We start from the raw sequence: 27271 nt of genomic DNA, 5'->3' as shown, positions 1-27271 counted from the left end.
CCAAAATATTAAATGCCAGAGGTTTTATTTTTATGTTATTAATTTTGAGTTCTGCTTTCACTGTTGTTCTAGGGTGTGACTTTGACAGCTGCTATTGGGGGTGCCGACATGCCTGTCGTCATCACTGTGCTGAACAGCTACTCAGGCTGGGCCCTGTGTGCAGAAGGCTTCCTGCTCAATAACAATCTGCTGACCATCGTGGGTGCACTCATAGGCTCATCTGGTGCTATCCTGTCATACATCATGTGTGTGGTAAGAACACATACGTGAAAGAAAAGGAGATGACATTCTGAAAACATGGATGTACTTGTCATTTCTTTTATTAGTCACAGAAATGAGTATGGTAGCTCTGAATTCTCTTCAGCAGAAATAGCAGAGTATTTTATTTGCATAAATTTTCAAGACTGCTTTTAAGGTACCCAACTGTAAAGATGGAAAATTAAATAGAAAGATAAAAATCTTCTAATGCCTCTCTCCATCTGGAGATAAACATGTAAGATTTTAGTTTATTTCCTTATGTATTGCATATCTGTGTATTGACTTGTCTGATCATATTATATATTGTCCTACATTTAAAAAACTGTTATGTACTATATTGTTGACTTTTTTGTCATTAAAAATGCTTGCAGGCTGGGCACAGTGGCTCATCCCTGTAATCCCAGCACTTTGGGAGGCTGAAGCAGATGGATCACCTGAGATCAGGGGTTCAAGATCAGCCTGGTCAACTTGATGAAACCCTGTCTCTACTAAATATACAAAAATTAGCTACTTGGGAGGCTGAGGCAGGAGTATTGCTTGAACCAAGGAGGGGCAGATTGCAGTGAGCCAAGATGGTGCCATTGCACTTTAGAGTGGGCAACAAGAGTGAAAGTTTATTTAAAAAATGCTTTAAAAATATTATTTTAAGTGACTTAAATCTATCATATCCATCATATCTTAATCCATCATATGAATATACAAAATTAATTTCCCATTAATGCTATACATTTGAAGTTGTTTGATTTTGATTTCTCTTTGTATATAAGTATATGTTTGACATTTCAGTGTTTTGTCTTAAGATAGATTTCCTAGAATTTATAGGCTTATTATACTTATTGCCATGTTTCTGGAAAGGTTGTTCTAATTTACACTTCCATTGGTCATCTGTGAGAGTTCCTACCTTAGAAGTTTTGTGATCAGCATGATGATGTTTTCAAAAAAGAATAGAAAAAAGTTACAAGCACGTCCTAGCTTTTTTGTTTGTTTGAAGTTCTCTTCCTGATGGCAAGAAGATGCTCTGCAAATATTACAATTAAAGGTTTGACTAGAACATTTTTTCAAATTATAGATATTATTTCTAAAGAATACTTTCAAATAACTGCTAAAGTGCAAGTATGAAACTAAGTGAAACCAGAAAGTGATTTTAATCACTGATAAATAATTTAGACAAGAAACGGATACTGTATTAGTCCATTCTCACACTACTTTAAAGAACTACCTGAGACTGGGTAATTTATGAAGAAAAGAGGTTTAATTGACTCACAGCTTCACAAGCTTAACAGGAAGCATGACTGGGAAGCCACAGGAAACTTACAATCATGGCAGAAGGTGAATGGGAAGTAAGAACGTCTTATCATGGCGGAGCAGGAAAGAGAGTGAAGGGGAATGTGTTACACACTTTTAAACCACCAGATCTCATGAGAACTTCTAACACAAGAACAGCAAGGGGGACGTCAGCCCCCATAATCCATCACCTCTCACTAGTCCCCTCCCGTGACATGTCGGGATTACAATTCGACATGAGATTTGGGTAGGGACCCAGAGCCAAACCGTATCAGATACTTACTCTACCTTCATTCTGTTTATAATATTTTAAAAACTCCCTTATTTTACAACTCAGGATTTTTCTTATGATTTAATTGAAAACCTCATTGTAATTTGGAAGGCTGAAGTATTTTTTCATAGAAAAAATATTTTTGCTTCTTTGGCTATATTGCAAAACAAAGGATTTGATACTCCAAATGCGAAACAAGCCAAGTAATTTAAAATTAAGTCTCCTAAATTGCTTGGTGAATTTGGAAAGGTGAAGGCTTATGTATCCTATTTGAAAAGTGTCAGGCTTTGTGACAGAAAGAAGAAACATTTGTGAAGAAGAAATATTTATTCAGTGTTACTAGAAATACAGTATTCTGTAAAAGTGAACTTTTAACAATTTGGTTTTGCTTCAGTTGATGAATTTGAATGACCAGCAGGGGGCAGCAGATTTTCATTATTCTTAAACGTATGGTTTGTCAGAAAGTGGCTTTTAAAGTTAAACGGGAGAATTTGAAGGATTTGATTTTAACAAAGCCAATGGCATACTGGTACAGGGAGAGGAGGGAAGAAGAAGACTTGTATCTAGTTCTTGAAGTGTCAACATGAGTAATTTCTTACTTTATCCTTAAAAAGGAAAAAATGGTTTTCTTTAGGTTTTAAAATTTATCTAGAGTATTCCTCACATTTCTGTCTGTGTCTTTCTTATTACTCTTCTCCTTCTTTACTTGCTGTCTTTTACTGTTATTAGTTATGGCAAACATAGTAAGTTTTACAGTAACACATAGTAAGTCTCTAACAGTAACTGGAATAAGATAGTAATAGGTACTTGTTGAAAGTACTCTCTTCTATGTGTTCTGCAATTATATAATTTTTCTCTTATTTTTCCTGTTCTTTTGTATTTCTTGATATCTTTTTCTAGGTCTTCTCTTTATTTTCTTTCCATTTCTACTGCCACAGGCATGCCATTTACCATCAGCATACCATAGATATTTTGTATTCCTGTTCTGTATATATAGCTATCAAATTATTCCAATAGCTGCCTGAGGCCATAAATATATTGGATCAGATTAATAATTTGAATTCAAGAACAGTTGAAGCTTTAATAAAAAAAATTTTGGCCAGGTGAAGTGGCTCATACTTGTAATTCCAGCACTTTGGGAGGCCAAGGCAGGTGGATCACTTGAGCCCAGAAGTTCAAGACCAGCCTGGGGAACATGACAAAACCCTGTCTCTGCAAAAAATACAAAAGTTAGTTGGGCATACTGGTACACACCTATAGTCCCAGCTACTTGGTCGGGGGATGCTAAGGCAGGAGGATTACCTGAACATGGGGCGGTCAAGGCTGCAGTGAGCTGTGATTGTACCACTGCACTGCTGGCTAGGTGACAGAGTGAGACCCTGTCTCAAAAAAAAAGAAATTCCATAGAGATGTTTACTGTAGGAAAGTTGGAAGAAACAGAAAAGGAAAAATAAGAAAACAAAATTACCTAAACTTCCATTACTACTTAACTGTTAACATTCCAGTCTTTTTTATATGCATATGTTTAAATATATTCTATTTAATATATTATATAATTGTCTAAACTTAATGTTAATTAAGATTTAATTAATGATTAATTTTCTAATAATTTTTAGCACCTACCATTATAGCATACAGATATACCATAATCTATTCAAATTCATATTAGTTGTTTTTAACTGTTTTTTGTTTTCTTTGTTGCAGTATTCTTTCTTATACCTCTTTGATTATTTCCTTAAGTCTGGTTTTTGTAAGTGCAATTACATGGTCAAAGGGAGTAAGATTTTTTTGTTGGCTTTTGATATTGTTAAATTGATCTTCACAAAGGATTCACCAGTCAAAGCTCTTATGTGCGATGTGCAATGTGTTTGTTTTACTATATAATCTTGACTCCTAGGCATTGTCACAGAACAAGTCAGAAACCAACAAAGACAAGGGCTGTCATATTTTTTTTTTTATTTTGAAGATAGAAATTATCTTTTCTTCTCATATTTTTCAATTTCTGACTTTTTACATTAACCTTCATTGATTCTTTATGCTTCCTTATTATAGGAGATTATAGGACACTTAATTCATTCTCCTCATGGCTATGCTTAGCCATGAAGGCTCTAGGTAGATCAGAATAATCATAAAAATGAAATAGGTACTCAAAATTGGGCATTAGGGCAACATGGCAGGCATTATGCTGGGTGCTTTACAAATACAGCTCATTTAATCACCACAGAAATTCTAGAGGTATTATTATTCTCATTTTACAGAGAAAGTATTGTAAGGCACCATTGATTATTCACCTTTATGTTTGTGGAGCCTGGCCAAGTACCTGGCACAGTCACACAAGTTGGTTTGTTAAATAAACATCAGATAAATATTTTATTTGTTAGCTTGTTTCATATTTTAGAATCATCTCCAGATAGGTTATGATAGCATATATAATAGAGTTAATATGGCACCAGTATGTTGACCTTCATTGTTGTTTATTGAAGGAAATACACAAGTCCAAACCAGAACAGAGTGGTTTTATTTTGTGCGAGGGAATGGAATGCACCCCAAGTGGCTAACCAGCAGCCCTAAAATTGAATTTCTGTTGGACAAAGAATTCTTTTGGGTGTCCTCTGAGCTCAGTGCTATGGTTACACAATACCCAATATTATAAAAACTGAGAAATGTTGACACTGCCCAAGCAACCAACTCAAATTAACGGTATCCAGTTATTAGATGGACATTAACCTCTTCATCGTTTTACAGTTTCTTTGTGATAGCACCCAGATTGCCTGGGAAATAGAGGTTTTACAAAAATTGAACAGCATTTTCAGACCAAATTTTTTGGTTTTTGTACTTTGCTGCTTGGTTCCAAATAAAAATAGAACAGAAGAAAGTGGATCAAAAGCCAAACCGAAAATGTTTTTCCTTTGTGATTGATTAATTAGTACCTAGAAAGCATTAAAATGAGAGATGCTAGGAAATGATATATATATTATTAGTGCTTTGGCTTTGTCTGTTTTATAACCTTTCCTTTGTTTTCAGATTTATTTCTTACAGTGTGTTCAGAATTATGTGAATTAAGGTTCTCTTTAATGTAGAATGCAATTTTAATTATTGGGCTTAATAGCTTAAAAGGAACAGTCTAAGCAGTGTTGCAAATTCTTTGTCTTGGTAGCTGGGAACTCTTCAATCTCTGGATCAGCGGTCATAGGATAGTCTCATTAATCATTTAAGAAGGCAAAAAAAAAAAAAAGGGAGAGAGAAAGAAACAAAACAAAACCATAAACCCTAAACATTTGTTGAAAATATGATGTTGCAATGGTAAATTTAGAGATGATATTATTTTCGTTTTTAAGAGACCACATGGAATTATTATTATAGCTTAACGGTGATAGAATTTTGGATATGTGTTTAACAAGTTGACTTTGATTGTTCAACTGTTCTGTGGTTCCTTGTTTTTCCTCCCTAAGATGCCATCAGAAATGGGTACACATTAACTAAATGTCCTCAGAGATTCTTTTCTTCTTCCTCATTCAGTTTTATAGAAGGAAATAATGGTTCCTTTTAAGCTGAGTTAGAATAAAGTGGTTTATTTATCCCTCTCCTCTGACCCTCTGCTTCTTCCCCTCTGTTGTCTTCTGCAGGACTGTGTGATACAGGTGATGGAACCTCTTTGTTCACTGGACTTTTTTAAAAGAAAGTTATCTATAACAGAAATATTTTAATGTCCAAAATAGTCATTTAAATCAATTTTTAAGGGCAAAAATTTGGTAGAACATATATTTTGATAACAACTTTAGAATTGTATAATTAAAAACTAGAAAGTATTAATCTAGATCAATGAGTTTAATGTTTGGGAAGTCTTAGATGTGGCTATTTGGGTTTTCCTTAAAAGTTGGGTTTAAATATGGGAGGAATGTGTTAAGAATTTAAAACTTCATGTCAGCTTGGGACTGTGAACTTCATTAAAAGCATTACTTTAGCTGCGCGCAGTGGCTCATTCCTGTAATCCCAGCACTTTGGAAGGCTGAGTCGGGCAGATCACTTGAGGTCAGGTGTTTGAGACCAGCCTGACCAACTTGGTGAAACCTGTCTCTACCAAATACATAAAAAATTAACCGGATGTAATGGGGGGGCGTCTGTAATCTCAGTTACTCGGGAGGCTGAGGCAGGAGAACTGCCTGAACCCCGGAGGTGGAGGTTGTAGCAAGCTGAAATCATGCTACTGCACTCCAGCCTGAGTGACAGAGCGAGACTCCGTCTCAGAAAACAAAAAGGCATTTCTTTAATTCTTTCACCCTTTTATCCATTAATACATGTAAAGATGTTTCAGGCTTTATTTTGTTTGCAATACAGACAAATTTGTCAGACTTTGGGCTCTGTAAAATGTCAATGTTGTGTCTGATAAATGAGTTTAGGTTGAAAGAACAATTATAATTTTGACAACGTTTTGCTTCATCATCTTTGAAATTTACATTATTTATAGGCTTTATTAAAGTATGGCTTCTTGCTCATCTTCTGTGTACCTTTTCCTTCCTATCTTTGGCTGGGCCCTACTCAGCATAATGAAATGTCTCCACTAAGCTGGTAGCAGGCTGGGCCATCATTGTGTGGGGTGGCCATAGTTTTACCAGTGTGGTACTTATTATTGAAGACCTTGGTGCTTTTTTGCTTTTTTAATACTAAAGTGTTGTATTTTTTTTCTTTTTTTTTCCTCCTTTTACTAATGATTCTCAGGTCGAAGTGTTGTATTTTTTAAAAAAGCAATATATTGACACATATAGCTTTTAAGTGGTGTAATGGATCAATAATGTATTCATTACAGCACTTAAAATAAGGTTTAGTAAGTTTTTGGAATTTTTTTCAGAAGGGATAAAGTCAGTTATGACCGTGTAGAACAACTGTTTTGATCACATGCAGTGATTTGAATTCTTACAATGCATTTGATTACTTAGAACAACTAGTTTTTTTCCTTTTCTTTTACTACCCCACCTCCAGAGGTCTGCAAATGAACTGTTTTCAAAACCAGATCAGTTATTGTCATGTATTTCAGCAGTGGCATTCCTATGGTACGTTCTTGAGTGATGATAAATGAGTATGAGAAGTCCATGTCTCATATTTTTCTTTTGAGATTATTTTTCTAGTTAAAAGAGTGAGTATAAATTTTAAAGAGTATATAACCTTATTCTTCTACCTACCTGGAAGTGCAATATTTTAGAGTCCTAGTGATGAACCCAGTTTAAAACTTAGGTATGGGGCTTCGTGGAGCTAAAATTGGTTTGGAATATAAGACAGTTTCAACCCCCACATTTCTATTTTCTTGGTGACAGAGGGCAGCAAAATTCTGGACGAAATGGATCCTTACTGTTCTGATTCTTACCAGTTGCTTCTTCACAGCTGGTATCTGTGAAGATGGACTCTAGCAGAATTCAGCTTAGGGATAAAATTGCTCAATCAGTATTTAGGCAGTAATGAGTAGATATGATTTTTCATTAGTTTATTATTTTACTTATACCTTTTCATTAAGTGTTTTGTTTTCATTTACTTTTTACTGAAAATATATCAGTTTTCAATTAATTTGATAGGGAAGAAATAATCATATATCTCTGTCATTTAAATTTTTGAAGTGATTTTCAGAAGCCAGCTGAAATTTATCTGATTAAAATATTTTAAATGATCAAATAAACCTTTTAAAATGATTCCAAATGTCATATACACAATATTTGTACCATTCTCAAAAAGTTATGTGGATTAAACTCTCACAGCTACTAATTTGGCTCTCTAGGCAATGAATCGCTCCCTGGCTAATGTGATTCTTGGAGGCTATGGTACCACTTCAACAGCTGGTGGAAAACCCATGGAAATTTCTGGCACACATACGGAAATCAACCTTGACAATGCAATTGACATGATTCGAGAAGCTAATAGCATTATTATTACACCAGGTAAAGAGAAAAAGCAAAAAACCAAAAGCAAACAACCTGTAATAGCTATTATAATTGATGATGTTAAAATTTCTTATAATAGGAAAGTAGAATTGAAACTTCTTTAGTTTTGAAAAGATAATGAAAACTTAATAGCAACTCTATGATTACTAAGTGAAAAATACTGAGAATTCTCAATTTTAAGTTAATATTTTGGCTATCTCATGGAAATTCTAGAAATTCTTGCAGTGGATTCTAGCCATGTCTTTCTGTGATTATGTGTACATATTTGCATCATTTTCAGGTCTTGGTTTTTTATTCTCATTGGTAATTTTTGGGCCTATTATCAATATTAAATTAGGTATAGTATATGAAAGTCTTTAGCTCACTCATTAGAGTTGCTCAGTAAATGTTATTCTTTCTTCAAAAATAATTTTAAAAATCATCAAGAATGATGTGGTTTTCAACAAAATGAGGCAATGTGGCCCAGTAGAAAGAGGTTGGTATGGGATTCACGATACTGCACGTTTATTCTTAATTTTGCCTCTAATGATCTATGTGACATTGCCCAAGTCATTTAAACTTTACAGGCCTCAAGTTTCCAATTTTTTGAGTTTTAGCCCAGTTCTTCTTCACTGTTATCACAGAATGCTGTGGTATTATGGGTAATTGGTTTCGGATTAAGATTTTAACTCTATTATGCTGTCAAATGAGTTTTCTATAAAGAAAATCTACTGATTTGACATGTGGGTAGTTTACTAGTTAGTTATGTACTGAAATAAAAATAGGTGACATTAGCTGAATTGAATGTTAAAGTGTAAGCTTTCTCAACTTGGGACAATCTCACTTTTTAGGGGCACTTGAAATATGTGGATTTGGGTTTTTGGTTGTCCAAAGATGGCGATGCTACTGTCAATTAGTGGATGGAAGCAGATAAACTAAATATACTGTAAGGTCTGGGACACTCTGTGTCATGAATTATCACACCCAAAGTGGCATTGGTCTTACCTACTGAGCAACACTGTTCTGGAGTATAAAGGTGTAAAGATGTAGAGGACACAATCTATTTTCTCTAGGCGTTTTCCATCTAGTGATAAAGTGAGATATGTAGATCAGTAATGCAAGGTGGGTTATGATAAGGGCTAAACTGAACTATACACACAATTTTTCTATCACCAGAAACCTATGAAGGTTTGTAGGGAAGTGAGGATTTGTTTTTAGGCCTTAGAGGATAGATGGTGTTGGGATGGGAGAAGCCAGTGGGAATAGCTAGAGTAGAGACTTGGCATTTGAAAAAACAGGGTTAGAAAACTGGGGACAGATGTGAGATACATTGTTGAGCTAGAATGGACAGAAAGGGGGGTGAAGATGGCTGGAGTTCTTGGTTATACCTATAATAACATTAGAAATATGGAAACATCTTTTTGGAGTGTGTGGGGAGAAATTTTGAGTTTTCTTGAGACATTAAATTCGAGGCAGAGATGAGACAAGAGGCATATTATACTGGGGCTCAAATGACAGGTTGAGCCCGCAGACAGATTGGGAATCACCAGATGGTTGTTGAAGCCTTAGATGAGCTGAGGTTTTCAAGGAGAGTGTGAGGGTTCAAAGTTAAAGCCCCTTTGTTATGTAAGGGGAGAAAAGAAGGAGAAAATCTATTCCAGGAACTAGAGGAAGAATAATAACAAAGTTAGGCTGGGACTGAGGTCTGCAGTGTCATCAAAGCCAAGTATGAAGAGAGATTAAAAACATGAAAGAGAGAGAGAGAAAGAAAGAAAGACAGAGAAAGAGACAAGAGAGGGAACACCCAAGGGTGTGTGTGGTGTGGGGGTTGGGGTGCAGCATCAGATACTACAGAAGATTGAGGAGCAGTCATTACATTTTGAATTTCAAGTTTAGGACAATATTTTTAAAAGGTCATCTTATAAGTTTGCTTTCATTTCTAGTCTGATAAATGATTGCCTCTGTTGGCATAGACATGTGTTTTGATCAAGAGAGAAGTTGTACTTATGTAATATCAAAATAAATAAACATATTCTTCTGTGTTCTTAATGTTCCTTGCAGGATATGGTCTCTGTGCAGCCAAAGCTCAATACCCTATTGCTGATTTGGTAAAGATGCTCACTGAGCAAGGCAAAAAAGTCAGGTAAGTGTTTGCAGTGGAGAGGCTTGCAGTGCATGTAAAATGTGTGGGTGGAGAAAAGGAAATACAGTGGACCCTTGAACAAAGTAGGGGTTCGGGCACTGACACCCCCATACAGTTAAACATCCATAGGTAACTTTTGGTTCCCCAAAAACTCACCTACTAATGGCCTATTACTAATCAGAATGCTTACTGATAACATGAACAAAATTTGTATCAACTAACATATTTTTTATGTGTATTAAATACTAGAGAAAGGAAAATGTTACTAAAAAAATCATAAGGAAGAGAAAATATATTTACTATTCATTAAGTGGAAGTCAATCATCATAAAGATCTTCATCCTTGTCTTTATGTTGAGTGACATGAGAAGAAGGAGGAAGAGGAGCTGGTCTTGCTCTCATGAGTGGCAGTGGCAGAAGAAAATCTGTGGATGACCCTCGCAGCTCAAACCCATGTTGTTCAAGGGTCAGCTGTAGATGGTTTCTGAAAAAGATGACTGTTTCTTAAAGTGGTGTTTTACATACATAATCCTAGGTAAAGAGGTTAAGTTGTTAATAAACAAGCTCTATTCTAGTCTTAGCTCTACTATTTAGTTTTTGCTGTCCCTGGATTAGCATCAACTCTAAATATTGTAGACTCATTTTAGAAAAGGAAATTTTGTCATTCCAAATTTCTGGATGTTTATTAATGGGGAAATCAGAAGTCTTGTTTCTCTGTGGTTTGATTTGAGAAAAGAGGTCAAGCAAAGCATTTGAACTGTATCAAGTTGTATCTTCTTGGTTTCTGGTCACACTGAAGAAAAGCAAAAGTTCTTAAAAGAGAGGCCTTGAAGAGCAAGACCAAGTAATAAACCTGTGTGCTGATTACTGTTTTGTTGACTTTGATAGCTCTCATATGCTCAGGGTGGAAAAGACTGCTGAAAGTGTTCTTTTTATAAAGCTATCCACATTTTGAAATATAAATCAGAGCAGCAGCTGGTCCTGCCACATGCCATTTGGGCATTGGCCTGCTCTTAGGAGGATATTAAGCAGAATGGCAAAGTTGAGGACTCTGCGATCCTAACTTATTCTCTATGACGTTGGATAAAGTGTTTGAGGAACGTACAAATACGGCCATTAAGTGATGAACTTGGTGACCCTCAAGGTACTTTGCATTTGTCCTGCTCACCTTTGGGTCCCCATTCTGGAACTCTGATGTTACTTAAGAGTCAGAGAGCCTCTGCAGTTACCTCTGGTAGGACAACTGCTGCCCATTTTGTGGGGTGGCTGTTTCACTAGCAGTTGCATTGATGTGACACTGTAAGTCAGAGAAACAAGGTAACTCATTAAATAGAATTAGTTTGTTTACTAGGGTGTTAATATCTGTGGACAAAGCTGTTAATTTCTGTTCATAAAAGTTTTAGACATCAACCTTATGCTTTTGTCTGGAGACAGATGATGAGAAAATAAGCCAAACATTGTACAGTCAGAGAACTTGTGCTGGACTGGATGTAGAATCCTAATCTCTGGCTGGAATGTCCCAGCTACTAGCAGTGATGAAAGAAACTTAGATGATGAAATCAGGGGCTATCTAAATTGTATTAGTGTCAGTAGTTATGTCAGCTGTGCTTAATTTCTTCCTTTCTTTCTTTCCTACACTTCCTTTCTTCTCTCACTCCTTCTCCACTCCTTCCTCCAAACTGTAGTTTGTCTTTGTCAAATATATAGAATCAAAATACTATTTAGTGGTGGCACCAGCATATCTGTGATATGATTTTCATGTTTATTGATAATCTTAGATGAATTGAAGATAGAAGATGAGAAAAGTCATTGACCCTATTTTAAAATTTTTACATAAGAAGTCTACTTTTTAGTTATGTATTCCAGTTTTTACACAGGATATTAAGCTGTGTTGTTTTAAAGTCATTATTTTGCTACCGAGGGCATTTGTAGGCTTGCAAGGGAAAAGGATGTGTTAAACAATGTTTGATGATTTTCCTAAAATGAAATTGTTTTCTCTATTCAGTCCACATGTGAAAAAGTCTAATGTATTTGTAATACCCTCTTTAACCACATAAATGTTTAGGAGATGAGTGGCAATCATAATAGAGAAAGATGCCTTTCACATCTTAGTTATTCTTAGCAAAGGGAAGGATGAATTTGACATACCTCTCTTCTTACCCGCTCATAAGTCTAGGTTAACCAGATGTCTTGGAAAGCCAGTCCAGTGTTAACTAGGTGCATGTGGAGTGAAGAGCATCGTGACTGTAATGCAGCTTGAAGGGGCAGGACACTAAGGGAAATGTCAAAGGAAATAAGAGATGGGGAAAAATGATCTGAAAAGAAAAGAGATAAGACAAATGAATTTTTTTGTTTCTGATCTGATTAAAATTGAATTTTATCTAAGAGGACATGATATAAACTACTGCTATAGAATGATTTCTGTCATAGTGCTTGGGAAAAGTAATTATTTCATGAAAGGTTTATGAGAAATATTTGATTATACATATACAAATAGTTTTTCAGTTCTACATTTTTTATTGAAGTAATTTTGTGAATAGGACTTTTCATGAGAAAGCTTTGCATTGCCTTACGTAATTGTTAACATAGTTCAAATAATTTTATAAATTAATAATTTATTTTGTGGGATCAGAATAAGATTTTAGTTCGGTCTCTATTTGTAAGTTAGTTATTTATAGTCATCTTTCATATTAAAGGTGAAATTATATATTAATATATCATAGTGGTTTTTTTACTATAGTATGTTGAATTTTCAACACAAAATTTGTAACAAATTATGTAAATCTTCCATTTGAATTAAATCGAAGAGGAGTAGTCTTGCTAAAATGATGACAGTAGATCATATTTTTCTGTGTTAATTTTTTTTTTATTAAAAGAGACTTGTAGAGACTTGTGATTTTGCTTTGTGTGTAGGTTATCTTTTCACAGGAGAAATGCAAATTTTCTTTACAAAGTTAAAAATATGTATATATTTGTAGATGTAGATGTAGATGCTAGCTTTTTCCCTTTTTTTTTTTTAAAGGGGCAAACGTCTATTTGAACAAGAGATGGATGCAGCAGTTACCTCGTATTTTAATGAAATAAATCTGTATTTACAGATGCAGTAATTTAGTCCTTTCATCACTCTGTGGAGCTCCCACGGTGTTCATTGAGTACAGCTGCTGGGCCTCTGGAGTTAGTAGGTCTTTGTGCCTCAGGACCCCAGCATGCCTAGCATCCAGATGTGGTGACGTATTCACACACATCCCCTGTGGAAATGTGCCAGTGTGGACATATGATTGTCATCAATTAGTTACGCCCAAGTGGTGCCAAGAAAAATCGCATCTGTCATACAGTCTGTCTGGCTTCATGGCCCATGATTGATTTAGAGACACTCCTGTTTTCCTTTACTTTGGCCATAGTCATAACATGCTCACAAAGAGCTGAGATTATATAATGAAGCACATGACATTTCATGACAAGAACTCATTTTAGAATGTTATGAAAGTTCACTGGCTTAGGCTTTCTTTAGTGGCCAAAGTTTCATTGCTTCCCAGAATGCTTGTATAGCTTACCTTATTTCTGCTTGACGTCTAAAAGCATTATATGACAACAATCTTATGATGTAAGAGCCACAGATATTTTTCTTTTTCCTCCCCAATTTTTGGATTGAGTATATGATAAGTTTTTCATTATAAAGCAGAGATATATTCCCATTGCATAATTATAAAGGGGTAGAATTTTTTTCTTTTTTTATAATTAATCACTGCTTGATTTTCTTTCTATAAATCATTATTGCTTGCATTATTATAGAAGTCATTTGAATTTATTAAACGCCTTTCAACTTCTTTTTTTTTTCTGAGAAGGAGTTTCACTCTTGTTGTCCAGGCTGGAGGGCAGTGTCACGATCTTGGCTCATTGCATCTGCCTCCTGGGTTCAAAGTGATTCTCCTGCTTCAGCCTCCCTAGTAGCTGGGACTACAGGCACACACCACGACACCTGACTGATTTTTGTATTTTTGGTAGAAACGGGGTTTCACCATGTTGGCCAGGCTGGTCTTGAACTCCTGACCTCAAGTGATCTACCTGCCTTGGCCTCCCAAAGTGCTGGGATTCAGGCATGAGCCACTGTGCCCGGCCTCAACTTGTTTGATTGACTAACTGATGTTATGTATTGATTTCCTGTTAATGTTCTACGATGTCTTTCTAGAAATAATTTACTAAGAAATTTATTGCTAGTTACTGAACATACAAGGTTGCGTAAGTGCAATTCTCAAAAGTTTATAGTTATGAAGAAATCTCTATTAACAGATGAATCAGTGAATGAATTCCATTTAATGTAATAGTATGCTAAGACAAGTAGAGTAGTAGGGTAAGAATCCAAAGAGTAGTTACCTGTCCGGGAAATATTTTAAACTTTTTACAACCTGAAATATTTTGCATGTTTTTAAAAATAAATATTTTTATTTCAAAACTGTAAAACATTATTAGACTGCAAGTATTACAGGCAGCTATATATGTTTAGTCAGAAATACTGTAATACTTGCAGTCTAATAATGTTTTACAGTTTCGTGTAATATGGCTATAGATTTAAATATATATTATTTTTACTAAGAAATTGACTCTTTGAAGACACTTAAAAGTAAAATATTTTGTCCATCCAACTGGATTTTCCTGTTTTTTTTTTTTTTTTTTTTTTTTTTTTAGTCAGAATCTTGCTCTGTCACCCAGCTTAGAGTGGTGCAGTGGCACGATCTTGGCTTACTGCAACTTCTGCCTACCAGGTTCGAGCAATTCTCCCACCTCAGCCTCCCAAGTAGCTGGAATTACACGTGTGCACCACCATGCCCAACTAATTTTTGTAACTTTAGGGGAAACAGAGTTTCACCATGTTGCCCGGGCAGGTCTTGAACTCCTTACCTCAGGTGATCTGCTCACCTTGGCCTCCCAAAGTGCTGGGATTACAGGCATGAACTGCCATGCTCTGCCAGGATTTTCCTGTTTTTCATCGACTAAATGTGATTCAGATAACCAAAGTTAGCCTTCTTGGATTTGTTATGTTTTTTGGTGGAGGAGGAGTCAAAGCTTGCAGATTGGTAAAGCAATGAAGTCACGTATTTCTGATGAGAATAGAAACTAGGCCTATTAAAAAGATCTAGTCGAGTATTTGAGTAATGAGATAGACGTTATTCAGCAGTTTTATGTCAGCTTTGTAATACTTTTAAAAAATAAAGCCACCACTATTCATAACTATTCATTGAACAATAATTATAATATATAATACTCTTTCCCAGGCTACTGTTGTAGGTCCCGGGGATACCTCAGTGAAGACAACAGATGAAAATTCTTGGCCTTAAGAAATTTACATTAATTAATTAATTGATTAATTAATAGGCTTCAAGATAATCTGAATTGGAGATTCTAACTCCATTTGTCTCCAATTTTGACGTTACTTGAAAAACTGGAAAACAGCTATAGCATACGTTATTATATCAGAGTTTCAGAGTTACAGCTGCCACTATTTGGCCTTGAATTAGCCAGCGCCTTTGGTTTTCTTAAAGAATTTGGTGTGTTTCTTTGTACTTTGCTCTGGGGCTGCCTTCTTGAAAAACATGGTGGCAGGATAGTGGGTATGGGTTATTTGTGTAATTGGTCAAATGAGTGAAACTGTTGATGGATGAGAGGAAAACCAAAGAAAATATGTGCATTTCACTCACATCTATGTTCAACCTACTGTGTGGAGTTGCTAGTCATCGCCCAGATCGAAGGTGTCTGTTACGGTCCTAGAAAGTGGCCACCTTTATCCCAGATTGGCTTTATCTTGTCCACAGCATATTGATATGGTGGAAAGAACAAAAGACTGTGTTAAAGCCTGTGCTTTAGGTGTTTTGTCAAGCTTCTTTTGGTCATACCACTCTGAGATGCATTTCTTAGAAACTCTTGTCACAGGTGTTCCTGTGATCTGAGGAAAATATGCTCACTATTGATGAAATCATTGTCACTGACCATCAGGGTGATTTGTAGCTTCTGGTTCTAGTGTTAGTTATAGGAAACTTCATGAGCTGAGTTTTCACAGTGCAGTTCATGTGAACAACTAAATAAGAATCTTGCTTATAAATAATTTTCATTTTATTGAGCTCATCAGCCATTGCATTCCAAGAGCCATTCAATAGCATTATAAAAATTATTCAGACAGAAAGATGACATTGTGTATAATTTTAACTAAATCTCTATAATATGCCAGAATGTAGTATTTGAGAGTTAGTTGCAAACTGAATTTTTTTTTCTAATATCATTCTTCATAATTGTGTTGGCTATTTTAAAATCAAAACAGTGTCAGTAGTCATACAGTTTGTATTCTGGGCCTGTTAGTTGGATTTGGATAAGTGATGGAAAAGCCAGATTTGGGCACAATCTCTAATTAATCTCCTCAGAATAGAAAAGGTAGTTTTGGGACATGGTTTCATAGAGGTCTGCATTGATGTTTCGTCTAGATCATCTGAGCTGATCCTCTTCAGGTGAAATGTCATCTCTTTGGGTGGCCTCAGTGTCACAGGCCACATGTACAGATGGAAAATATGACCGTAGCCTGTCAAACATTTCCTCATTCACGTTCACAAGACAAGGTCTGTTATTCTGCATTAGAAAAATTGTCCCCCTGAGATGTTTAAATAAGCTCTCTGACTTTCATAATTTTTTTTTCTGAAAAAGGGAAGGCCATAGATGAACGACAGAATTCAGACATAGAGTAGCAGTTTAGCCCTTATTTGCCTTTAAGAAAAAGAAAGAAAAGTACGAAGTGTTCTCTAATTCTGACTGTTGGAAAATTCTAGGAAATTGAATGAACACTTTTTTCCCTCACTGGGAATTGTATGAGTGAATTCATCAGAACCACTGCTTCTAAGAAGGACTTTCACAATTTAAAAAAGCTAGGTGTTTATTCCTTTGCCTGAGAAGCTTTGCCAGAGATGTTGATTCTACCACCTATCTCATTCATTAGTTTTTGTGGACAGCAATTGCCTAGTCAGGATGTTTTTTTTTTTTTTTCACTTTGTTACATGTTTCCCTTCAGATGGATAGACTAGCCCTACCCAGTTGGTCCAGGCCTTTTCACCACCAAGGATATAATTTGTCTAACAGGAACATTGCCCTGCTGACACCATGATTTGGAAATTTTTATTCAGAACGATACACTAAAATGATTGCTTAAAAAAAACTCTTTTCCTTTTGCTTTTAATAGTGTGATTTATAACTGTCCACTGGAAGCTCTGATCAGTATGTGATAAACCAAAGAAACCTGCCTTTGCAGTGAGTTTATCATATTTTTCACAGGTTAAATACATAAATGTAGAAAAGTACTGAATATAGTAACAAATCCTTTGATTACCTCCAGAGACCCTCCTGAGAACATAACATTGCCACATACAAACAGAATTTCAAACGTCCTTGAGGTGTAGCCCATTCTAGGGACTCTATTCTCTCCACAGTGGAATTTCCAGCCTGTTTTTGGGACAGAACACTGTGCAAACATTTTTGGTGTAATTTACAAATGAAGAATTCTCCCTTAAGAAGCAGTTGGATTGGAAGATCTTTAAGTTCTATTTTAACTGTTAAAGTTTTATGGATTTATAAATATTTATGGTTTAAAAACAGGAGAAGTTAGTAGACGCTTAACAAACGAGGCTTCTTTTTTTTTTCTGTTTATGTCTTTTGCTTAATTTGTCAACCTCTTAGAAGGTTATCATAACATATTTAGGAAAATTGTGGGATGATAATATTGGGAAGGTAGAATTCCAAAATGCTATCAATGTACATTGTCCTATATCCAGCTTGATTTTAAAATGTAAAGCAGAGTAAATAAGGGAAAGTAACTCTGAACGTCTCGAGTATGGACACAAGTTTTGCATAGTGACTCAAAAAACATGTAAACAAATAGTTGAAGGCTGTAAAGAACTTATTTAAAAAAAAAACAAACTGGTGATCCTTGTCACTATTTATAATAGGAGAGGCTGCAAAATGGGAAAAACACTGTAAATAATTTAGAAAGGGCCCAGTTGTACTTGTGGTTTCTTTGTATAATTGTTGAATTGGAATGCACAATTTAATTAACCATTCTTAATAGTTTATTGCTGAACTAGGTCTGGTATTTCCATAATGCAAGAAGCAAAATGCAGTTTATTTGAACAGTTGTGGTAGGATCCATGTGGTGATGTTTTGTATTCTTTAATAGCCCCACATGCCCAAGAAAACTGCTGTTGTGCACCCTGGTCAGGACATATTGTCTCCATGGTCTATGATCATGGAAATTTCTGTTGTGTCCCCTTTAAACATGTGGTGTCTGAAATCTAATGTAAAGTTGTGAAAAACTCTAAGAATGAGGTTTATGTCACCATATATTATAAAAGAGGGTTTTAAAAATAGTACTTTTTGAATTGCTTCTTTTTCAAATTTTACCCAGTATACTCAGTATTCATGAATAGTTCTTGTATATACTCGTTTTTGTTTTTATTCTTCCTTGGTTAATTTAAAAGATTCTGAAGATCAGGTTGTTTCATTTGAGTAGATTATCCTACTTTTTTTGAACTGTGCCTGGGTCTATTCTTAATTGATGACTGAAGGCTGAGCTTTTTTATTAACTAATGTTCCATGAAAGGCTTTATTGTTTTCATATTTGGGAAAGGAAAATAGTAAATTGTGTTGAAAAAAAATTTTTTTTTGCTTCAAGATATCGAAGAGATTATCCTAACTTGATGACATTTGTTGTATATATCAACCAAGGAAACAGTATTTTTTTGCATCTGTTAAATGGTTAAAAATGGCCCTTTGAAATTTGAATCTATCAGAGTAAATGTGTATTTGAATGTTAGTTTTGACCAAGTTTCTAGGGACCCCAATGTTTATAATTATTAGCCTCAATCTAGATCGACTACACAGTTTTTAAATACTTTTGATGTAGCTACAAATACAAATAATTTCTGGCTTTTGCTGGACTCAATTGATTTTTACCAGCATTATAAGATAAAAATTGGAAAAGCAACCCAGTAAGTGTTGACGTTAAATCAACATTTGTTTTAATGTGAAAATGTGTGCTTCTTTATATTGCTTATTAAAAATATGCACTTATTTGAAAAACACAGAAGAACATTTATATTATTATACAAAAACATATTTGAGCAGGATAATTGCTATGTACATTTATTGAAGACTTATGTCTGCCAGATGTTGGTCTAATGCACGTTGTATGGAAAGCTCTTTACACAAACTATCTCACTTAAATCTCTTAATAGTCCTCTAGATTTTATTATCAATCCCATGGTACCCAAAAAGGAATGGAGATGCACAGAAATAAATTGTCCAAATACTTTGAACCCTGGCAGTGGCAATCTAGAACTCTTAACTGCTACCCTATGTGGCTTTTCTAAATTCTTTCTCTAAAAAGAAACATAGAAATTGTATGAATCAGTATACCCTATTGGGCAAAATACTATGTTGTTTAAAACCCCTTTTCTCCTCTCTCTTTCATTGAGTCCCTGCAGTAAAGTGCCAGGAACTGATAAAAATAAGACGTGGTTCATTCTTATACTCAGGGAACTCTTAGGAGAGGACAGTCATGTCAACCAGTTATGTTATTGTATAGTAGATGCATAAAGGAAGAATTCTGAGAGCGTGCAAGATCTGTCTATGACCTCATTTTAGTAGTTCTTTTTCTTCTGTAGAATCTTGTCATGGTGAGGGATAGCTGACTTTGTTTTTTCAAGAATGTACATAATAAAAGATAATTTTCGTAGTTGAAAGAGAAGAACTAAAAGGTTGGTAGGCTTTGCATGTTGAAATTCTGGATATTCTTCATGTGATGATGGAACATTGATGAACTTTGGCCATCAGTTCCTGGAAATTGCTCATTATGGCCAACCAGTGTCTGATATAATTAATTTTAATACATACTTTGGAAATTAGCCAGTTACATGTGCCAGAATTTTTTATAAACTCACATTGACTCATCAGTTTGCAAATATATATCTCTACACATTTGACTGTATTCTGTTATTTTTCTCAAAACATTGGCATTCTCTTGTAATAATCTTGCATGTGTTTTTCTCTGACTTTAGAGTCATAAAATTTAGTGTAATAAATTACTATGCAAGTAGATATAAAATGATCTGTCCTTTGGGATATTAGGCATAACATGATGGGTATGTTGGTAACTATTTACTCTTTACAACTAGCTCAACAGAAACATTGTCTTTATGCAGTCTGCAGCTAATCAAGACATAAAAAATAAGAACTAACATATTTAGAGGTCCTTAATTTCTAATTTGGTCCAAGATACCTCAGTTTAAGCCTCAAGATGGTAGCCAGATGGATTAATATAAAGATGACAAAAGCACTATTAAAAACATGAAATTAAACAAAATGAGCTGGAATCAAGGAGGGATATAAAATGGAAATCCAAAAGTAATCACAAAGTATATATTGGGTTATTTAGCTAAAATACAAGTCCTAGTTCACTAAATTTTAAGACTGGAGAGCTTTGTGGTAGGCAGAATGGTGGTCTCCCAAAGTGTCTACATCCAAATCCTCAAAATGACTGTGTTGCCTTACATGGCAAAAGCGACTTTGTAGATTTGATGAAGGTGAGGATTTTGAGATGGGGAGATTATCTTGGATTATTGGTGGGCTCAGCATTGTCATTAAAAGAGGAAAGCAGGAGGATCGGAGTTAAAGAAGATGTGACAGTGGAAGCAGAGGTTGGGGTGATGTGGCCCCCCCCACCAAAGAAATAGGGAAGACTGCAAAAGCTGGAAAAGGTATGGAATGGATTTTGCCCTAGAATCTCCAGAAGGAATTTTTAAATTTTTATTTTTTTATTTCAATAGGTTTTGGGAGAACAGGTGGTGTTTGGTTGCATGGAAAAGCTCTTTAGTGGTGATTTCTAAGATTTTGGTGCACCCATCAGCCCAGCAGTGTACATTGTACCCAATTTGTAGTCTTTTATGCCTTGCCACCCCCACCCTTTTCTCCAAGTCCCCAAAGTTCAATGTATCATCCTTATATTTTGCGTTCTTATAGCTTAGCTCCCACTTGTGAGTGAAAACATATAATGTTTGGTTTTCCATTTCTGAGTTACTTCACTTAGAATAGTAGTCTCCAGTTCCATCCAGGTTGCTATGAATGCTATTGTTTCATTCATTTATATGGCTGAGATACCACATTTTTTAAATCCACTCATTGATTGATGGGCATTTGGGCTGGTTCCATATTTTTGCAATTGCAAATTGTGCCACTGTAAACATGCGTGTGCAAGTATCTTTTTTGTATAACGACTTCTTTCACTCTGGGCAGATACCTAATTGTGGGATTGCTGGATCAAATGGTAGATCTACTTTTAGTTCTTTAAAGAATCTCCACACGGTTTACCATAGTTGTACTAGTTTACATTCCTACCAGAGTGTAAAAATGTTTGCTTTTCACTGCATCCACACCAAACTCTATTATTTTTTGATATTTTGGTTATGGCCTTTCTCGCAGGAATGAGGTGGTATCGCATTCTGGTTTGGCTAACATTTCCTTGATAATTAGTGATGTTGAGCGTTTTTCCATATGTGTGTTGGCCATTTGTATATCTTCTTTTGAGAACTGTCTATTCATGTTCTTAGCCCACTTTTAGATGGGATTGTTTCTTTCTTGCTTGCTGATTTGAGTTTTTTGAAGATTCTGGACATTAGTCTTTTGTCAGATGTATAGATTGTGAAGATTTTCTCTCCATGGGTTATCTGCTAACTCTGTTGATTATTATTATTATTTTTGCTGTGCAGAAACTTTTTAGTTTAATTAAGTCGCATCTATTTATCTTTGTTTTGTTGTATTCGCCTTTGGATTTTTGGTCATGAAGTCTTCACCTAAGCCAATGTCTAGAAGGATTTTTCTGTTGTTACAGAATCTTTATGGTTTTGGGTCTTAGATTTAAGTGTTTGATCCAGTTTGAGTTGATTTTTGTATAAGGTGAGAGATGAGGATCCACTTTCATGATTTTACATGTGACTTACAATTATCTCAGCACCATTTGTTGAATAGGGTGTCCTTTCCTGAAAAAAATCTCTGAATTGTCAGAAAAAGAATTCAGAAGGTTGATTATTAAGATAATCAAGGAGGCACCAGAGAAAGGTGAAGTCCAAGTTAAAGAAATAAAAAACATGATAAAGGATATGAAAGGAAACATCGTCAGTGAAATAGAGAGCATAAATTAAAAAACAATCACAACCTCTGGAAATTAAGGACACAGTTAGAGAAATGTAAAAAGATTTAGAGAGTCTCAGTAATAGAATTTAACAGACAAAAGAAAGAACTTGAGAGATCAAAGATAAGACTTTTGAATTAATCCAGTCCACCAAAGACAAAGAAATAAGAATTAAAAAAAATAAACAAAGCCTCCAAGAAGTTTGGAACTATGTTAAATGTCTAAACCTAAGAATAATTGGTGTTCCTGAGGAAGAAGAGAAATCTAGAAATTTGGAAAACGTATTTGAGGGAATAGGGAGGAAAACTTCTCTGGCCTTGCTAGAGATCTAGACATCCAAATAACACCTGGGAAAGCTCAAAGAACACCTGGGAATTCATTGCAAAAAGATCCAGAAGGAATGAAGGCTTCTTGATATCTTGATTTTTTTTAGTCCAGGTGTTTCCAGGTTCAGGGGTTCAGGGGTGCCCTCAGTTCTCTTGAGAGGATGTTTCTCCAGGTTCTTGGTCTACTGCCCTCTCAAGAATGAGAGAGGAGACCATGGCATAAAAAAAGTAAATGTGTGCTCATAAAAGTTAATGCCAGACTCAAAAGTATTTGTAGAAAGTGATTTATTTAAAGCAGAGAGAGAAAAATGAGAAGGAGAGAGAAACAGCTAACTCTTACGCTGAGTGAGAGGAAGAAAAGCCATTCTCACACTGAGTGAGAAGGGTTCCCAGAGAGGGAAAACCAGAGGAGGAAATCTCCTCTCACACTGAGTGAGAGAATCCAGAAGGATGGAATCCAGGAGAGGAAAGACAGCTTCCACACTGAGCGGTAGGGAATTGAGAGAGAGAGATGGAGTTTAGGAGGGGAAAAGAGGCTTCCACAAGAGAGTGATCATGGAAGGGAACCCAAACATGGAGTTCAAAGGGGTGTGGAAGAAGGGGACTTTTAACCTGGGAGGAACCCCCAGCTTCTTTAAGACCCTGGGCCAAGAAAGGAGTTCCTTAGAACTTCCGCTGGGGTGATTGACTCTTAGTTTCTTCCCTCGCCTGAGAAGTTTAAACATAAACCGTTAAATCTCCCGGATGGAGAGACATGGGAGGGCGGCATGGTGCTGGGAAGTTCTTGCCCTTAGAACTATGCCCCCTTGTGGACCCAGAAAGAGAACACATTCTCTCACCAGGAAACTGATTTTGGACTTCTGACCTTCAGAACCATTAAGTGATAACAAATTTGTGTTATTTGAAGACACTAAATTTGTGGTGGTTTGTTACAGCAGCAGTATGAAACGAATACAGACTTTAAATGTCATACGTTAACAGTGATTCTTAGTCTTAAGTTCTCACCAGTCAGGTTTTGGGAAGAGCAGTGGGCCTGGTGGGCCTGGGGGAAGAAAACACTTATTGGTGATCTGGATTGGGAAATTAGGAAATATTTTTGGTGTCCAAGATTAATTTTAACACCTCAAAAGAGCACAAGTGATTAATTTGAGAGGCAGTTAGTACTGTAGGGTTGAGCTAGGGCAATATCATGTAGTTATTCTGGAAATCCTGGGTTCCCTCTAAGCTGCTTCTTGCTCTTACTAGTGGTTAAGACCATTGGTTGAGATCTCTCCCCACCTTCCATAAATAAAAGGCTGTCCCAGCTTCCATAATGGTCTTGATCATGCCCACTGCCCACCGTCCTTTGAGTTATAAGTAAAATACTCTTGGATTCATTTTGGAATGAACTGGGGGTTATGCATGAGGGCAGATTGAGGAGGGCAGATTCTTTTTTGTGGCCCACAAAAAAGAAACCTGAAATTTCCTTACATAAAGTATTTGTTTTAAATTGTTAACAGAAAGCTTCTCTTAAAAAAAATTTCAATTCTTTCTTTTGCATTTGAACATTTTCTTCTTTTCTGTGAAAATAAAAAATATTTGGTAATCTTCTGTGGTTTATTTGAAAATCACAGTTTTGCCTTTTTATTTTCTAGACAATTGATCCAGAATTTTTTTTTTAACTGGTGTGTGCATGTGTGTGTGTGTGTGTGTGTATGTGTGTGTTTTGACAGAATATCATTCTGTTCCCAGGCTGGAGTGCAGTGGTACAATCTTTGTTCACTACAACCTCCGCCTCCTGAGTTCAAGTGACTCTCCCGCCTTACCCTCCTGAGTTAGCTGGGACTACAGGTGTGTGCCACCACGTTCAGCTAATTTTTGTATTTTTAAGTAGAGACAGGGTTTCACCATGTTGGTCAGGCTGCTTGAACTCCTGACCTCAGGTGATCTGCCCATCTCAGCCTCTCAAAGTATTGGGATTGCAGGTGTCAACCACGGTGTCCAGCCAGAGTGTATTTTTTAAGTTGTTAGGTACTTTGTGTTTCTCTTGAACCTTATGCAAGTGCCCTCTGATCCTTTTAATCTACAGTTCTCCGAACTAAATCTAGTTATTTAGTTTCATCATTGGGTCTAGTCAGTGATAGAAGAGTACCTTTGATAACTGGGGGAAGAAGTCCCTGAGTTAATTTGAATGTTGATTTGAAATTGATACAGTTGAAATACAATTTGGCATTAACTTTGAAAGAAAATCAGCTGATTAATAATGCAATACAATACTTTAGATATATTACTAATAAACTCTGTTAAAGTGAAATGACCTTTTCAATCTAAAATTTTTTATTTTAAAATACATTCTTTTGGAAATGATTTTGTTCCATTATTATTCAAAAATAATCACATGCCAGGGCCCTAAAATTTAATTATAGGATCTCTGCCTTTGTTGGGGCACAATCTCTGTGCCTTTCTTTGGTTTGCCCATAAAGTGGTTAGAACATTGAGTTAAAATATTGTCAGTACCAGGCCGGGTGCAGTGGCTCACGCCTATAATCCTAGCACTTTGGGAGGCTGAGGCGGGTGGATCACGAGGTCAAGAGATCGAGACCATCCAGGTCCACAAGGTGAAACCCCGTCTCTACTAAAAATACAAAAATTAGCTGGGCATAGTGGCGTGTGCCTGTAGTCCCAGCTACTCGGGAGGCTGAGGCAGGAGAATTACTTGAACCCAGAAGGCGGAGGTTGCGGTGAGCCAAGATCGTGCCATTGCACTCCAGTCTGGGTAACAACAGCAAAACTTCGTCTCAAAAAAGAAAAAAAAAATATTGTCAATACCTGTGTCTACCAAACAGTGCATTAAAATACAAATGAATAAACTACAGTTTGAATGTAAGTTCTTCTTGGCAGAGATTTGGATGTTAAACCTTGTAAAATCTATTTTGTAAGGAATTTACAAGGATTTATAATCTGGGGATAAAACAAAAATATGGACTCTGTCTACATAATCAAATGTCCATTCAGCAAAGTGTGCAGGTGGTTAAATATTTCTAACAACCGGTCTCTGATTACAGATCAGTTTTCAGTGAAGTAGCTATCAGAAAAAGCATTAAAAGTTTTTAATTTTTTTTCTTTCTCAGTTGAGGTAAGAGTAAGGGAACAGGGGCAAAGCGCTTTGAGCTCTCTTGAAGACCATGCAGATATCTTTCTCTTCATCAGACTTAATTCTCTACATTGAACATGTGCTGCTGATTTTTTTAAATATATGGAGTTTCGCTCTGTTGCCCAGGCAGAATGCAGTGGCACAACTTGGCTCACTGGACCTCCGCCTCCCGGATTCAAGTGATTCTCCTGTCTCAGCCTCCTCAGTAGCTGGGATTACAGGCGTCCACCACCACACCCAGCTAATATTTGTATTTTCAGTAGAGACCATGTTTCGCCGTGTTGGGCAGGGACACAGCCACACCATATCTCTAGGATAGCTGACAGGAATCTGCAAATGAAAGAGGTTGTAGATTCATTATGGTTCCAGATGGCACAACTGCAGACCTCGGAAAACAATGAGATGGAGTTTCTCTTTGGTTAATATTATATTTATGTATATACACATATGTATAATTTGGAGGTAGTACTGGGGTCTCTGTACATTATATATGTATGGCAAATCCTCAAATAATGTCCTTTTGTTTAGTATAATTTTGTTGTCACTTTGATCAGAAAAAAAATCAATTCCTAGCTGGCCATTGTCTCTGTGGCGTTTGCACATTCTCCCCATGTCTGCATGGGTTTTCTCTGGATTCTCTGCTTTCCACTCACATCTTCAAAGATGTCCATGTTAGGTGAATTGGTGTGTCTACATGGTACCAGTCTGAGTAAGTGTGGGTGTCTGGGAGTGCACCCTATGATGAGATGGTGTCTTGTCCAGGTCTAACCAGGTCTTTCTGCCTTTGGTAAATAATTATCTTATTTGATTTTATTAATCTTTTCTAACTGTATGTATAGCTCACATTTATTTCAGTGTTTTATATTAGAAGTGTTTTGGTCATTATTTAGAAGTTTGGTGATTTTTTTGTGGCCAGAAATATGCTGTAGGAACTTAACTCTTATTTATATCAATTAGCCTGAGTAAAATTGGTTTCATTATGTGTTGTTTCACTTAAAGTTGGACTTTCTAAGAAGTTGCACTTTCTAAGAACTTATGAATGATGTTAAGTGAGGACCTACTATATATAAATTAATATATTACTATATGAATATATATGCTTACACACAACACACACACACACACACACACACACACACACACACACACACACGTAGAAGGGAGTAAATTTCTGGTCACCGAAGGTATTTAAGCTGAGGTTGGGGGGATGTCTTCCAAGAAATAGTATAAACTGCATTTCTTTTTGAATTCATTCATTCATTCACTTCCTATGGAGCCCTTCCTGTGTGTCACACACTATTCCTACTATGGTGAAGACAGATAAATACTGGGTAAGAGCTTGGATTAAAAGACTTTAAAAACCTCATTATATCTGTGGTTGAAAGAAGTTGCTTGATACTTTGGTGTCCTTTAACTTAAGTGCGGAGCTCCGCTTGTGTATTACCCACTCTGTGTTTTAGATACTCCTGTGTGTTCCCATCACATGTCTTCTGTGATGTGGAGTAGTACTTTATGTCATCCTCTGAGAAGCTGTAGGCTTTAACATCATGTGTATGACAATATTTATCTCCCTACCCTTTTTTTTTTTTGGTCTGAGACTCTGTCACCTAGGCCGGAGTGCAATGGCATGATCTTAGCTCACTGCAATCTCCTCCTCCCGGGTTCAAGTGATTCTCCTGCCTCAAGCTTCCTGAGTAGTTGGGATTACAGGCACTTGCCATCATGCCTGGT

The 27271-nt window shown here is 36.0% G+C and overlaps 1 protein-coding gene across 2 annotated transcripts in view; it reads left to right on the top strand.

The window, feature by feature from the left end:
• Positions 1-27271, top strand: part of NNT (nicotinamide nucleotide transhydrogenase) — a 97059-nt gene that overhangs the window by 63502 nt on the left and 6286 nt on the right. For both annotated transcript variants that reach the window (XM_002745003.6, XM_002745002.6), the window contains exons 17-19: positions 73-252; positions 7581-7740; positions 9784-9865. In XM_002745003.6, the coding sequence (XP_002745049.1) occupies positions 73-252; positions 7581-7740; positions 9784-9865 (422 nt within the window). The remainder of the gene's footprint in view (positions 1-72; positions 253-7580; positions 7741-9783; positions 9866-27271) is intronic.

This window comes from Callithrix jacchus, chromosome 2 (genome assembly GCF_049354715.1).
Source record: "Callithrix jacchus isolate 240 chromosome 2, calJac240_pri, whole genome shotgun sequence".
Taxonomy (NCBI): domain Eukaryota; kingdom Metazoa; phylum Chordata; class Mammalia; order Primates; family Cebidae; genus Callithrix; species Callithrix jacchus.
This window is presented reverse-complemented; position numbering and strand designations above follow the sequence as displayed.